This window comes from Amborella trichopoda, chromosome 5 (genome assembly GCF_054954075.1).
Source record: "Amborella trichopoda isolate Santa Cruz 75 chromosome 5, AtrichopodaSantaCruz75HAP2 v2.0, whole genome shotgun sequence".
NCBI classification, from domain to species: Eukaryota; Viridiplantae; Streptophyta; class Magnoliopsida; order Amborellales; family Amborellaceae; genus Amborella; species Amborella trichopoda.
The window spans coordinates 6888489-6905461 of NC_142340.1; the positions used below are offsets into that span (position 1 = coordinate 6888489).

The 16973-nt window shown below is 38.1% G+C and overlaps 1 protein-coding gene across 3 annotated transcripts in view; it reads right to left on the reverse strand.

The window, feature by feature from the left end:
• Positions 1 to 16704, reverse strand: part of EMB2411 (DNA replication helicase) — a 55608-nt gene extending 38904 nt beyond the window's left edge. Inside the window, exons 1-11 of one of the 3 annotated variants that reach the window (XM_020673113.2) lie at positions 16294 to 16704; positions 15970 to 16170; positions 13566 to 13742; positions 13300 to 13362; positions 12882 to 13091; positions 12734 to 12787; positions 12585 to 12646; positions 11616 to 11748; positions 11280 to 11390; positions 11081 to 11177; positions 4653 to 4735 (exon numbers count right to left, since the gene is read on the reverse strand). In XM_020673113.2, coding sequence (XP_020528772.1) covers positions 4653 to 4735; positions 11081 to 11177; positions 11280 to 11390; positions 11616 to 11748; positions 12585 to 12646; positions 12734 to 12787; positions 12882 to 13091; positions 13300 to 13362; positions 13566 to 13742; positions 15970 to 16170; positions 16294 to 16584 — 1482 coding nt within the window. In that variant the 5' untranslated portion in view covers positions 16585 to 16704. Of the gene's footprint in view, positions 1 to 4652; positions 4736 to 11080; positions 11178 to 11279; positions 11391 to 11615; positions 11749 to 12584; positions 12647 to 12733; positions 12788 to 12881; positions 13092 to 13299; positions 13363 to 13508; positions 13743 to 15969; positions 16171 to 16293 lie in introns of all 3 variants that reach the window. The other 2 variants (XM_088867269.1, XM_088867270.1) reach the window with 2 other exon arrangements.
• Positions 16705 to 16973: the final 269 nt, after the last annotated feature.

Sequence of the window (16973 nt, forward strand, 5' to 3'; positions counted from 1 at the left end):
TCAACATCATATTAAAACCAGCTTCTTAAGATTAGTGACTTAATGATTAGAGGTTTGTTCTTCCTTCGGATCTTCAATTCTCTTTGTAGTTGATTTTTTACTGCCAAAAAAAATAAAAGGAGAAAAAAAACAAAAAGAGGAGAGAAGAAATAGTACCATGTCAACATCAAGTGGCATCCTTCCCCAAGTTTTGACTGCAAAGAATTATGGGGATTAGAAAGTATGGTTGAGAAGCTATTTGATAGGGCAAGGTTTATGGAATGTAGTATATGGGACTGAACCAACACCAACTGCTCATGATAACATGTGCCATGGAAGAAACAGAATGGCAAGGCGAGGCCTCACACATAATTCAGATCTCATGTGGGCTACATATATTCTCTCATGTGCTGAATGTAGAAATAGTAAAAGAAGCCTAGGATCGGTTAGCCACTGTTCATGACAGGCGAGTGGTGCTAGAAAGGTATTATTGGAAGCAGAATTACAGGCATGTAAGCAAGGGCAAGGCTTCATTGTAGAATTTTTTTAGAAAGTGAAGGATCTCTATGATCAATTAAGAAGGAATGGGCATTAAGAGCTTTGAAAATTTAAGTACCGAGTTTGATGTAATGAGGGTGATGATTCAAAAATCCAAGCCAACCATAGAAGAAAATATAAGCCTATTGCTTCAAAAGGAACAACTAATTGAAAAGAGAAAATCGGAGTCAAACAATTATCCCAAGATAGTAGAGGACAGGAATGAGACCTTGTTTAGTAATTCCCGTGCGAGATCCGAAGTAGACAAGGATATCGTGTTTTGGAAGGCCCTAAAATAATAAAGAATCCCAACCACAATCTCAAAATAATGAGCAAGATGGGTCTCATAAAGCTCTTAATCAAAGAAATTTTCCTACTACTCTTATGGGAAAGTTGGACATTATGCAAAAGATTGTTGGCATAACAAAGGAAATTATGCTGCCAGGTGGAAAAGAAATTTATAAGGAGAAATTTTTTTGAGAAAAGTTAACCGTATTCCATTAAAAGAGTTTATACAGAAGTTTATGAGAACAAATTGAAGAGGCACTATGTGTCCATGATGGGCATGAGAGCAAAGATCAATGGTAAATTGACTCAGCATGTTCAAATCATATGACCCCAAGAAGCTATCTCTCACCACCAATGGGCCCTTGTCTCACGTGTCAGGAATCTTGACAGGGGCTAATACTACTCTAGAAGTTGAAGGCAAATGAAATATTATGCTACAAGGACCCAATGGAAATATCAAGCATTTTCACAATGTCCTAAATGTTCCAAGACTTACGAAAAAAACTTATATTTGTGAGACAATTGCTATATCAAGGCTCTCATGTTACTTTTTGTCAAAGAGGCTATGAAAGATAGGAGAATTTTCATCCATGAAAAAAGAATTTGGTCGTTTATTTATTATGAGCACGGATTTGCCATCAATTAATAAGAGTTCCCCCATTCATATTGCCGACTTGCGGTAAAAGAGAATCGGACATTGCAAATCTCCCTAGGTAAAAGATATGGCAGGGCAAAAGCTAGTTACCGAGTTGCCTATGATTCAATTTTATGGGAATCAGATTTGTGAAGCATATGCATGTACAAAGGCTACAAAGCATCTATACACCCAATAATCCACGACAACAAGTCCGATTGAATCTCACAAGCTCATGAAGTACCATGTCACTTTCATCGATGATTATTCCGGGAACACATGGATTTATTTTTTATGAAACAAATCTGAAGTACTGGGGTACTCAAAAGAATTTAAAGTGCTTGAGAATGAATTCAATGCAAGAATCAAGAAATTTAGGATAGATGATGGTGGAGATATTGCCTCAAAGTAGTTTGATGATTTCTTGAAGAAATAATGGATTAGGAGGCTATTGATGCATGCCGGGCATCTCAATAAAATACGATCATTGAGGGGAAGAATAGGCACATCGTGGAAGCTGCTGGTGCAATGATGAATGAATAGAACATGAATGGGGCCGAAGAAATGCGCATTGCAGTATACTTGATCAATCTCATGCCCACTTAGAGATGGAATAAAGGTGTCATATCAACTACTCTACAAGAAGAAACCAAATATCACACATTTGTGTGTTTTCGGATGTATAGTTGTCGTGAAGTGCAGTGATGAGGATCACGATAAACTTGACGACAACACCATAAAGTGTATCTGTCTTGGGTATTCATTGGAAAGAAAAGCATATTGATGCATAGATCCAGTAACCCACTGCACCTTTATGAAAGCAGAGATGTGACGTTCAATGAACAGGCACAATAGCATCAAGCCGCACAAGAAGTTGAAGACAATAAATCTTCACTACCCAATGAAGATCCAACGTCCCTCTTGAAGCCGGCTATTTCCACACCATCAGAGGAGAAGGAAATTACTCCCTTAAGCTCCCAAACTCAAGAACATATCAAGTGATATCTGGAAAGGCACATATATCCAGTTAAAGGGCTTGATGACTATTATGTTTACAATGTGTATTATGCATACATGATGCAGGTCACAAATAAACATGAACCAAAATGTTTTAGAGAAGTAGCAAGCAATCCAAAGTGGCAACATACTATGGAAGAAGAGATGAGTACACTTTGCAAAAATCAAACATGGGATTTGATTCCTCTTCCTGATACTAAGAAAGCAATCGGTTGCAAGTTGATTTACAAAATAAAGCGTAAATTCAGTGGTGAAATTGAGTGTTATAAGGAACAAATGGAGGCTAAAGTGCTTTCTCAAACTTAAGGGGAAGACTAGGAAGAGATATTTAGCCCAGTTTTGAATATCTCAAGTATTCATGAGAAAGCGTTTATCGAGAAAGTTGATCCAATGTACAATCCAAGCAAAGAACAAGTACCTAATGTCTTCACCAAAGCTCTGAAGCAAGACAAGTTCAAAATTTTCAAGAGAGCACTAAGAATGTCCAACTTAGCAATGAAGGGGGGTGTTATAAATTAATATTGCTAAGTCCCATTAGGAGTAAGAGTCCATTATCACTGGAAAGAGGATGAAGTTCTCTTGTTGTTAGAAGTCCATGAGGGTCCACGTAAATAAAATTCTATTACGCTTAGGATCAGAATTAGTCAACAATTAGTAGAGGTCTATTTCTATTAGAGTTAGGATGAAGGGAGTACCTAGAATCCTACTAGGATTGGGATAAAAGTTTAATATATATAAATAGGTGAAGGTGGGTCATGGGCGGTATGAGTTGTGAGATGAGAAATAATTGACATGAGGTTAAGATCGGTTGGTAGAGAGGCAGAAAGGGTATTGGGCCAGAGAGAGACACGTGGGTTTCAAGATAGAAAAGAGAAGGGAAGCCATTGTACCTCGAAGAGAGAGAAAAAAGGGGCTTGCTTGAGAGAGGCCACCGAGACATAGAGATAATAAAATTAGAAAGAAAGGAGGCCGCTGTGCCACGTAGTTAGAGAGAGAAATTTGTAGAAAGTTAACTTGTAGAAAGAAAGAAAGAGTGTTAACCAGATCATCAAGGCCAAAGAAATATTGAAACAAAAAGTTCTCTTTCCGTCCCCATTTTGTTCGTGTGTGTGCATATCAAGCCCATCAACAAATTAAAGCTTCTGTGCATACTTCAACAGCAAGAAGACCCTTCCCATATGTTAGAAATATGCATTAAAATGATATTACATGGAAAGAGGAGTGCACTGAGTTAGGGGAGAAGTATAGCAGTGCCCCAGCATGGCAAACTAGTAGAGTTCCTTTTGAGACATCATGAAGTGAACAAAGGATGATGGCAAGTGATCAGTTTAGCATGTTCGAGGTTCTAGATTGAATTTAAATGGACCACCATGTAAAAGTCTTTTTCTCATACGCTAGAGAGTGTTTATGTTCAAAATTGTATTTTGCATCCTTCATATAAAGGTCATCAACCTTTGCAATCTCTGCTTGAGTCGCAGTCATTGGAGGGGGCGAAATTGTATTGGGGAATTATTTGCAGGTGTAAGATTGGGGATCATTTAAGAAATATCAGAATAACTCGTGCATCTTCGAATTACATATCTTTGATTTTGTCGTTGCATATTTATGGAGAAAGAGAAAGAAATGGTAGCCAGGCTGTGTACCCAAGGGTTTCTTTCTTCATGAAACTAGTAAAATAAAAAGGTGGAAAGCAGGTAGTAGCATGAAAAAAGACGATGGACGTGAAGTCCCAGGGACAAATATCACCTCAAGCACCATTATCACACCATGGGATCCATAGTGGATATGCTATCTGGACAATGCTGATAAATAGATTTCTACACAAATGGATGTGAAGGTGGTTATCCTTTTCTAGACAAGTTTGGGAGGACATCAAAGGAGGCTGACATCAAACAACGAATGATGATGATCTTCAATCCCACATTTCAGGTGCTTGATAGGAATGACCAATGCAATTTATGCTAATTATTTATAAACAACAGTATTAATGTAAATTATCAAATGCCTAATGGAAAGCATGAAGTGAGCTACCGAAGTCACCATACACAAGCATAACTAAAGATACGAAGAAATATTAGAGACTGTAAATTACAGAAAAGAAATTCCTCAAGGGAAATAACCATGAAAATTACAGTTGAACTACTAAAATGAGTGAAAAAACTTAGGAACTTATGGTCAAAATACTTGCAGAAATTACCTTTAAACTCCTAAAATGAATGAACCAATTCAACATCCTCGGAATTGCCTCCATCAATTTTGCACGCATTTCATTCTCATTAGCTGCATTAAAATAGGGTTATTATATTCGAAGAGAAGGTGTGAACTCATACCAGGAATGTGTAGGGTTCAACAAACAAATATGCTTCAAAACAACTAAAAATGCATTAAGGAACCAAAAATTACTTGCAATTCAAGATTTACTGCTTGACAATAGATAAAACAAGAAGCTAGAGCAACACACGTTGGATCCACTATTACAGATACAATTATATTTCATGCTTAATGGATACGTGCGCACACAGACACAGTGATAGTACATATCATGAATATATATTATGGGGAAGACGGTTGATTTCCATTCCTTTGTCTTCTTAGATGTTTCGATTCACTAAGTTTTCAAAGTTAAAAGGGACTAGCCAAGGAGCTCGGATATTATTTCCAGATTGGAGATCCATGGATCACAGATAGTATCTCCACATGGCCTTTCGCCTCTTCCTTCTCAATGCCAGAGCATCCATCCAATGAATTGGGTACACTAAACACCAACATAATCTCAATGCAAGCAACCTCTTCTTCAACATATTGTTTAATTCCCTGCAGCTATCAAAATTATCTTCCCTTTGCTCATAAGTTTCACATAAGCTGCACAACTCCACCTGAATGTCCTAGATCTCCACATATACCAACTCTATCCAGACACCACCTAAGAACTAGCTCATATCATCAGTCTCCCTAATCTTGTAAACCTAAAATATGTCTCAATTGCATTCCTTGTGGCATGAGCACAATTTGCTGCATCACCTACTTATACTCGTGAATGCCACTCCACCATGCATCCTATCCGTACAATAAGATGATCCTGCACAATATGGCATGGGGTTCAAGTCCAATCCACCATGCATCCTATCCGAACCATGTAGCTTCAATAGATTTCACTCCAAATTGAGTCAAGCAACGGCCATAACATTTGTGGCATCAACCCATGCCACTACTCTAGGATGACTCCGTCCAATGCCCATACCAGTGTGACACTCAACCACTTCTCCTCTACCTCCCTGTCCACTTAAAGCCCGTCAATCATTCAATAAAATCCCATGCTGAAACTTATTACCCTTGTTGGGGTCTGTGGCCTTTAAAGCCCGTGAGACTATGTAAATATCACAAATATGGTAAATTGTGCATTTCAGTGGGAGTGTATGTTGCTCGACTAACCCAGGGTTAGGCGATCTATGGACCGGGCTATTATCCAAAACCCTTTTCCCCTAGGTATAAGCACTATCATTGTGGGTTTCAGGAAGGTCAATCCTTGTTGAGACGGGAGTGATGCCCAAGGATGATTTGAATGCCTCCCAATGAACTACTTCCTACCTCAATGGAAGAATATTCTCCTACACAGACCAAAGAGAAAGAAATATCCATCACCTGGAAACCTCCCCCCAAAGGAGCTATCAACCTAAATTTCGATGGATGCTCTTTGGGCAATCCAGGCTATGCAGGGATGGGAAGAGTCTTTCGAGATCATCAACACAATGTCCTTTTCACCTTTTCCGAATACTTAGGTGTGCAAGATTCACAGCATGCTGAATCTCTCGCGCTCCTCAAAGGCCTGCAAAGTTTCGATAGATCTTGGGGACAACATCTGATAGTGGAGGGAGATGCCCAAAACATCATCACCTGGGCCTCCAAGCAAGCTCCCACTCCATGGTATCTTATGCCTTTGTATGACAAGATTGAACTTATATGCCGGGATACGCCCATCTCATGGATGCATATCTTGAGGACGTCAAACGCCTTCGTAGACCTCCTGGCGAAGGACGGAGCCAAAGCCCATGACGAAGACTAGCCTCACAACACCTCTCTTGCATCGTGTGGGCCACACGCAGTTTAGCATAACTTTTGCTCTCTCTGTAAATTTATAACACACCTTGTAAGGGGATTTATTTATAACCCGATCTTTGTATATTTTGTAAAGGGGCGAACCTCTAGCCCCATTTTGTATAGGGCCTGAGGGCCTTTTCTTTTTGGCTGAGAGTCCCGTCCTCCAGGGTGTACTATCTCAGCATTGTAACTCCTCTTTTATGGTAATACATTGTCAACATTTCAAAAAAAAAAAAAGGATGGTTTGAATGCCAAAAGAGCTTCGTGGTCTCCTGTGTGTGGTTGTAGGCCTGTGAGAGCAAGAGCTAGGGGCCAAAATCCTCAACAAATTTTAGCACAACATGTGCATATGACAGTCGTACTCTAAGAAGTACATGTGCATAGAGAAAGTCCCCCTTGTACTATAGTGATATGGGCATGTGACTTGCTCTTAAGGAGGAACCTATAATCCACATATTAGAAAAATGGTTCTACCATTTATTGGCCAATTTTGACGAGCCAATCATAGCCCTACACATGACTGTAGGTCATGGGTTCCATTGAGTTTTTTTGAGAAGCTAGTTGTGGATCACGATTTCTGACATAGATAGAGTGCCCTGACAGACACTTTTCTTGACCCATTGATAGCAATCCACTTTTAATGCTATTAATGAGTGTCTACAAATTTTTAAGACCTTCGGAAATAATGTTTTCAATTTTATTTATGTTCATGTGATTTTTGGATATTTTTTCAAAAGTTTTAAAAATTGTTTTTATGCACTAAAACTCTAAAAAGGGCAGTCCCAATATTTTGCAGATTTGTGGAGCCATTGTGGGATCCACGTAGGGGGCCAAGGGCCTAGCCCAACACATGAGGGGACCCACAAGAAGTGGGACATGCAGCCCACATGGGCCACATGCCCCACATAGGTGAGTTGCCCCACTTCTTTCTAGTTTATTATGGACTCCTATTGGGGGTTGGGGTTTGGAGGTTCGGGGTGGAGGAATTTCCCACTTGTTTTAAGATATTCTTTAAGATCTTGAAAGATATAGTACGTTGAAAAATATATTATTGTGACTTTAAATATTGACCAAGACTTTTTTACAATAAAAGATGAGATTTGAGTGGCCTTATCCTAATTCAACTAGAAATAGATATGGATCAAAGATTCAGGGGAAAAAGTTTCTAGATTCCTTCCTAAATCATGATAGTTGATTTCAGGAATGGATGGCTCTAGTTGGTTTTTCTCACCTCATAGATTATCAGGAAATATTTTGGTCAAACTGAATCCTAATCTAAGTGGAATACCCTAGGACCGTTAAGGCCTATATAAGGAGGTGTCCTCCCCTCATTCTCTTCACCCATGTTTTTTATACTCCCCTCTCTCTCTCTCTCTCTCTCTCTCTCTCTCTCTCTCTCTCTCTCTCTCTCTCTCTCTCTCTCTCTCTCTGGCACAACTCCCACCCCCAAGAGACCTAGGGGTGGCATGCACCACCTAGGACATAGAAAGGGGGCATGCCCAGCCCTAATGTTGGTTAAGGGAGGTGCCACACCACCTAGGACATAGAAAGGGGGCATGCCCAGCCCTAATGTTGGTTAAGGGAGGTGCCACATAATAGCATGCCCCGAAGTTTTTCAAAAAGGTCTAAAGAAACCCTACCTGCAGTAGTCCATGCTCTTAGCCCCATAGTTTTGTGATAGGGCATTCTAGATATGCTCCCAATTCAATGGATTCAATAGGACCAAAGGATTAGAGTGTGTCATCATTTTGGTAATTGGGTGTGCGGTGTGATAAGTCCTAAGGGGATAACCCTAGGCAAAGGTTCAATAATCCTTCCCAATCTTGTCTATCAGTTTTGTTTCAGTTCTTAATTCATATTTGGTTTAGAAGTCTTAATTGTTTTAGGGTTCCTATTCTGATTAGGATTCTACTTGGAGTAGGACTCCTACTTAAATTAGATTTGTAATTGTATTAAAATTCATATTGTAAGTTTGAATTCAATTGTGATAAAAGTTTTATTTGGCAGTAAGAATAAAAGATCCTAGATTGTAGTAAGTTTATTTCCTATTTTTGCATTGTATTGGAGCAATTGTAAGTAGAAACTCCAGTTATTAATAAAGAAACGAATATTTTTTAAAAAAATTTAATACCTTAAATCCTACATAACCACACCTTTCAGCCCTAACTCATGACTGGTATGGGATAACTATTTACTGGTCCGCAGAGAGTTTGGACCATTCTTGGACGTGTCATTTCATTATCATTGCTTCTTCAAATGCCATGTCGTACCACCCCCTGCCACATGCTTTTTGTGCAATATCTCCCCTCTTAGGACAACAATCCCTTGCTTAGCATCCTCTTCATAGACCACCACCCCTCCAATATGCCAAGACGTCCCCATGCCCTCTCACAATGTTTTGCTATGAAAAAAAGAGCAAATATGTCAAGTTTACTAATGATTTTACCTCTCCCAATTCTTTTTTGCTCCCTGCCTCCTTGTTGACCCATTTTCGAACCCACTTTTATACAGTTCAATTTTAGTTTGAGAGTTTATTTTTAGAGTTTTTAAGTTTTTTTATCTTGGATTTTTTAGATTTTATTTACTACTCACTTGTTAGTATTCGCAACTACTATTCACAGGTAATATGCACAGTTTACTATTCACAGGGGTCGTAAAATTGTGATTACAATTTTTGTGTTTAAATTATGACTTTTTGGGTCATTTTAATTTCATAAGAGGATCTTGCTTATGAAGAATATAGAGAGAAGGCAACAAGGGGATTGATTAAAATCACGGCCTTCGAAGATCTCAAGACCATTGAAGAGGCAGAGCAATCAAGAGATTTAGGGCATCGGAATCAAAATAGCACAATGGAAGTGTGGTTGACTTGAGGACGGCAAACTATGGCCCTAGTTTCATAGAGTAATGAAATAGTTGTTGAGAAAGCCTCTAAAGGCTAGAATATTGAGTTTGAAGTTTCCTATAGAATTTTAATGTGAGTTCAAGGATAGCCAAATTTGATAAGTTTGTATAATTCCTTACAATACATACCAGGATTCGTTTCTTGGGGATTTCCTCTTACCATGAATAATATTTAAGCCAACAAAGAAGAAGAAGGTTGAAGCAGGTGGTTTTGATGCTAAATTCATCTCAGCACACTCAAAAATCGAGGACGAATTTTCACCAACCAGGGGAGAATGATGCTAGCCAAATTATTTTAATTTTAATTTTTATTCAATTTCAAAGGATATGTATTTCAATTTTAGTTTTAGGGTTTATTTTTGGAAAACATTTATGTAAAGGGGAGGCCCTAAACAATTAAATTGAGGTGTACCTCAAAAATTCACCATAAGAGGTTGTTTCTAGGTTGAAAACCCACAATTAGATCATCTCAACCTCAAGATATAAGGACATGAGAAAAAATAGATTCTTGAAAATAGTACATCTTATAATGTATTATCTAAACTATCAATTTTCAAGATTTTCAAGCCTTTATAGATCTGTTTGATCTACACCATTTTTTAATCTTTAAATTTTACAATTACATATGAAAATAAATTTTTAGACAATTACAAAGATTTTTTATACCAAAGCAACATTTTTCAGCACTATTTGAAGACACGCCTTATTTTGATTGATTAGGGCCTTAGCAACGAACCACAACCTTTATTTTTAGGGTTTTTAAGTTTTTTAGGGATTTTGAATTCTTTTCTATTTTATTTACTCTTCTCTGGTTATTATTTATGGGTACCATTTACATGTACTATTCGCGGTTACTGTGCAGGTACTGTTCATAGGGGTAAAATTGTCATCATAAATTTTGCGTTTAAGTTGGAGTTTTTTTTATCATTTTGATTATAGTATGGACATTTAATGTGAATATTAAATTATATATACAAGAGGTGTGTAGGGCCTTGAGGGGGTCATTCCAAGTGATTTTTAAATTTGAAAGAGAAAGAAAGCTTAGGCTTTCGGAACCCTAGCTTAGGGTGAGGAGGAAACCTTAGGTTTCTCCAAGTTATTGCTTGTGTTTGGCATGATAATCTTGCAGTTTTTGTTGCTCTTCAAATTTCCCTGCATCATTTCACCTCACCAGCCTACGTACTTTTATCACTCTTTGCTTCTACAACAAAGGGTACCACCTACTTGCCCATTACATCCTATTCGTAGGAAATTCCCAAGAGGCCCCATCTCAATACAGTTTTTATTAAGGCATGCTTAACTAATAGAATTTAACAGAATTTAGCATGCTAATGCCATTACATCCTACTCTTCAGATGCATATTGTCAAGCACTTACGGTGTAAAAATGATCTAGAGCCTGATAGTCCTTACTTTTTATGGTATTAAAACAACTACATTCATAATCTAACATAATGTCATAATTGTATGTCTACATGACATGATTTATACTTCTTACAATACATGATCTGCACATGATGAGAAATGCCCCAAATGGTAATCCATCGCATATGCAGTGGCCAGCATGAATTCTGATGAATGCAATAATGCTTAAAAGTATGTGTTCTATAGAGTGGTAATACACCTCCAATAGCATACAGGTTCTCAATGTTTTTCTGCACCTCAATTCTTGCATATTCTTCCAAGAAATCCCGGGTAGGAGACTCATGAAGTAAGCCAGCCTACGAAACTCAATAACTTGATAGAATCAATACACTTCTGAGTTGTTTCCTGCACAATAATGAGAAATTTGAACAAATATACCAGGGTATGGACATACTGACCTGGAAAATCCGATGAAGCAAGGTGCCAACTAAAGCTGCAGCTGATTGGTCATTTGATTTTATTCTTTCATCCAAAACTGCTCGTCTTCGACAGCTAAAACTACCACCCACCTGAAATCACCTACCCAAATGATTATCCCCTTTCCACCATAACCTCAGGAATAGTTCATTGAGAAAAATCAGTACAAATCATGACTAGATAAAACCAAAAATCTAACATGACTTGTGTTTGTGTATGAATGCTCACATCCTTTAACACTTGATGTGAAGGCAATCAAAGAGTACAAAGTCCATGTTACATGGACTTTGTATAATATTTTAAAAGAAAGGTTTTACCCGCGTTCCAGATACTAGTAAATCTGGATGAACAATAATAAGATTGTGGTCGTGGTCAACGACACATTTCTGCTCATTGTCAAACTCGCCAATCACATTTATTGTATCCCCAGGTCCAATACAGCTGTCAAACCTAAAATACATGAAAAACAAGTCAAGAAGCTCCTTTGCCGCACTGCATTCTAGCATTAGCAACATGATAACTACATTTCACAACCACTCATATTCAGAAACCATAACATAGTACAAGAAGAAGATAATGCAAACAGGATACAACTGATATTAACCATATTTGCATTCAGATTAGTGAAAGAGTACATGGAATGAATACAAAAAGAAATTCGAACATGACTAACGAGATTTTCAACCCAGTTGTTCAAACTTCAAACTGGTATTATATGCATAATCTCATTCAAGCTCATACACGTGGCAACTTTCTAAATCAAATGTAAAAGGATGCCGTCATGCACAAAACTCTCACTAAGAAAGTTTACAAAGTTTAAAAAACTCTGCAGCCTCTGCAATTCATCCAAACAGAGCCTGAAAGCTTTACAAGGTCAAATATAGCATATAACTAGCTCCTAAGGAATGGTTTTAGCATTTGAATGTTTTATCCAGCACTTCAAGATTATGGGATCATTATATGGTCTATGTGCTTTTCATTTTCTTTTGATGATTAACCTCACTTTATTGAATAAAAAAATGGATCACAAGTATAAATCTTATACAAGGATTGGTCACTACACTCTCTCCTCTGGTTACTTAGGTCGTTCTTAGTACACAACAATGAGATATTAATTGATAATGATCCATGAGAATCAAATCCATCAAGTCTCTTAGAAATATCGTTGACATAAAAGATCTGGGCCATCCAATCTCAGTGAACAAATAGTGCTCCAACTGTCAGAACAAGGTCAACAAGAAAGGAAATAACAAAGGCACAAAGGTAAGAACAGCACAGACTCTTACCATTCATCACACAAGTACAGAACTCGCTCTTGCCCACATTGTTCATTGAGCAAACGAAGAATCTAAAAGGAAGTTAACATCAGTATACTTCTTTTAAGGAAAATATGGAATAAAACAGGGATTTCAAATATGAAAGATTGACGATTCACCTTATATGGAGTTTTTATGTGCGCTGAATCCACACATTTGTGCTTTTCAGAGACCTGCAAAATAAGAAATGCCAGATCATAATGAGAACCTTTCGAAGATTTACCGCTACAAAGAAGTAAGTAGCAACAGCAGCAAGGAAGTGCATACCTCTAAAACAAGAAAATTTAAATCCAAGTTGACAATATATGTTCTGTGTAATGGCATCGTTGCAAACGTTCTTCCTGAATAATCATCTCTCACATGCTTAACAGCACCCAAATCATTGTCACCCTTAAAGGAACAAAACACCGCATCGTTTGATATAGATTCTTCAACAACCATAACATCTTCCACTTGATCTAGAAGTTCAAGCAATGCCTGTGATGAAACAAATTCATATAACAGCTAGTCAGTCTGAATCAGTGGGGAGTAAGCCCCCAATTTAGAGAGCAGGCAACAAAGATGAGCAACTAGCATAAAAACATAACGTAAGGCTGAGAGTATGTTCACATTGTGATTTCACTACTCCAGCAAAGTATAAGGTAAATTTTTTATGATCTCAGTAATGCAGTGGATAGAGACAGACCTTCCTGTGATGCCGAGAACCATGAAGATCTGATGTTTCTTTATTGACACCACCATTGGCAAACTAACCAAGAAAGAATAGGAAAGTCACAAAGAAAGCCAAGAAAGGCCCTTCAGTTTTTCTTAATTCATTGACACACATCCTAACAAATGATACAATTCTAATCTTCACGACTGTAGCATAGAAAAAACTAAGAAACGTAACAGCACCTCATTATAGCAACATGAAACAGAGGGGGAAGTCTAGAATGGACTTCGTAGGTGTACCATAATGCTGTTCGAATTTCTTTCACTTTCACAATCAGAAACGAAGTTCATGTTCTCCTTGTCGGGACCAACAACATGAAAAGATACCGTTCTGGAAAGACTCCCAGATTTCTGAGGGGCTTCTAAAGTTGGAGACGAGAGCCACTTCTCTAGCTTCTCGACCAAATTAGGAGATCTCTGAACATATAGTCATTATTAAAACCATCTTGTGTGATTGAAAGGCAATAATTAACAGTCAGGAAACATCACCTATATAAAAACACATGTATGCTAGGCAAAACAAATATCCCCTATAGTTCTTAAAAACTTCAACCCGAAAGTTACTATGAGATTTCAAATTATTCCTAGATAGTCCATAAATTATAAACACACAAATAGCAACACATCTGAAGCAAAACATATTAGATCTTTAGGGCATGTTTATTTTGAGTTTGGTGTGCACCACAACTTGATTGTTCTCCTAGATGGGAAGGGTCAACTTCATGTTGAATAAAAACAGGGTAACTCCATTCATGACAAGAGTGGATCATTTCCACACTCCATTGATTAGGAAGCCCACCATTAGAGAGGAATCAAAGTGCTTTACGTACACATGCCTTGGATCTCTTTGGCCATGTTGCACACTCAAAAATAGAATCAATGAGCCACCATGTTGAATGCGTGAATGCTAGACAGTTTGTTATCAAGTATGGGTGATTCTTTGGGAAAATACTATTTCTATGGGGCAGATGATAAAAAGCTCTTTCTGTGATGGGAGGAAGACGTGTGCTGGGATATGAGAGGAAATATAGAAATTTAGGAGCATGGAAGTAATACTTGATAGGTGTCTAGGGGGATCCTTAAAATGCGAGATTCTCCTTTGCAAAGAAGTATGGAGGAATGCTAGATTCTCTTTTGCAAAGAACTATGGAGGAATGCTAGATTCTCCTTTGCAAAGAAGTATGGAGGAGAGGTACCCCAAGTAGGCCGTGTTTCTTTGAGTTTGGCACGCACCGCAACTTCATGTTGAACATAAACAGGGCAAGGACCTGTTTACATTCTCAAAATAAATTAAATAATCCACCACATTGAACTAGTGAAGAATAGACATTTTACCATCAGGTAGGGGTGATTCTTTAGAAAAATGCTCTTTCTATGAGATTGTTGCAAATAGGATCCAGTTTCTAGATCTTGCAAAATAGCTTTTTTAGTTCAGAAAAAGTTGTCAACATCACCCAACTAAGATGCCCATGTGATCTAGCCATTCTAAATCATGCCATATGTATCCTAGCAACCCTTTTATTTGATAATCCATTTGGGTCTCATCTGTCAGCCACATTACTTCATCAATCAATTCATACAATTTTGATGTACTTATTAATTAATTGACGAGGGGTCAATGAATCTTCAGCTGGACATGGCGCCTAATAGATTGTCAATTATTCTTGGTGTGGCTTGCTGTTAGTGGACCAACATGAATCACACATATATGCTAAATGGAATGGTTCAAAACTGCAAGATAGAGTGTTGGTTTGTTTATCTAAAATCGGAGTGAATGTACCTAGCATTTTAAACAACATACAGGGATATTGTTAGAAGCATGTCTGACTGCATTTCATTTGTTTTACAAAATGATGTGAAAATTTACTTTCTTTTTTTTAGGATTTATTGCTTTGCATAGACAGCATTGTTGAATTTCCTAGGAGTGGAGCTCATTTTATGCCCAGTGCAATACCATTAGCCTAGTAGACACGACAAACAAGTATTGTGAACAGTAAGATGAAACCATGATTGCATATGGAATCATTAGTAGTATGTCCCCAATATATCTGTACTTGTGTTGATGGATGGCTATGAGTAAACAAAATGTGCAATGTCAAAGGCATCTCATTGGAAAAAATAGTTATAAGTATATTACCTAATCATTTTTATTTGCTCTCTTCAAGAAAAACTCCACCTCAAAGGCAGTTCTTGATAAGAGTTCTACATTTGTCTTTTTTAACGGATCTATAAATGTATTATCTAATTTCTTTTGTTTGCTCTCTTCAAACAAAGCTCAGGGAACCAAGGTTCTCATGGGATGCATGTAAAATTGTCTCGTATCATTGAATGTATGGCCTAGAGAAGGCTTGTCATAACTAAAACTTTTCTAATTCAGTAGGTCAGACACTTTACACCGTTCATTCGTTACATATTTTACAGCCAAAACCATCATTCAGTTGCCTATTTCAAACAAACCCAGTCAGCTAAACTAGAATCCCTCAAAGTATCACTTTCACAGATGACGGATTTTCAGATAATGTCGGTGTGAGATTTTAGTAGTGAGGAATGTAGGGTCACTAACATACACATGGTAGCAAAGGGTATGTGCAAACATACAATAAGAGATATTTAGACAGGAGTACGTGACGATGAGGGTACCGACCATCTTATTATTGTTGTTGTGGAAGGAGCAGGGATGGTGGATGATTTTGGGAGGGGCAATGTTGAGCCTGGAGGCATCCGATAAGACCCTGGTCATCGCGCCTCGTTGCTTTGTGGAATGGAGGAGGAGACGGTGGTTAAGGGGAGAGATGTTCCAAGTGATCACCTCATCTGCTGCATCATCTTGGCTCGGCTTCACCAGCTGTTCAAGCAATCATTTATACTTGTTAGCAGCTCGATTATTGCAAACATAAGAGGCCAACAAAGATAAAAAACAGACATAAATAATAAGAAGAAATGACGATTATTTTAGCAAATGAGTCACCATTCCAGGAGAGAAGTTGCGTGGGGGAGGAGGTGGGGAGATGGGATTGGCAGGGGCGAGTTGGAGTTCAGAGAGAGGAGAAGGAGGTGTCGAGGGATCCACAGACTGAGATTGAGATTGGGATTGGGATTGGGATTGGGATTGGGAGAGGCGGTCAAAGAAGCGATGGATCCCACCCATTGCTCTCTGTTGTATATTTGTGGTGTTGTTTGCTTGATGATGATGATGCTTGTTCTTTGATGATGAAGGACCGCCTCTCTCTCTCTTCCTTGGAGCCATGGGGGAGATCATGCAATGCTACCTGTTGCTATTCATTCTTCCTTGTTGCTGAATTATCGACCCAATGCTGAGTTGCAGACCCAAGTTTGAAGCCGATGAATTGTTGCGCGGGCTGAACATTTTAGGTGCGTCTTTAAAAAATGTCAAAGGCGCGATCAAGTTTATTTTTAGGGAAAAGTTCATATAGAGCCGAGGCTCTAAACAATCAAATTCGAGCCTACCCCAAAAATTTCACTTGTTTAGATGCCCAAATATCTACCTCAAAAATTTCGCTTGTTTAGATGTCTAAATATCTTCAAATTGATCATCTCAACATCAAGATGCATAGACATGACAAAAAAAATAGATTTCAAGTTTTGGAAACCGAGTATTTAGTACAGTATTTTTGGACCATCAATTTT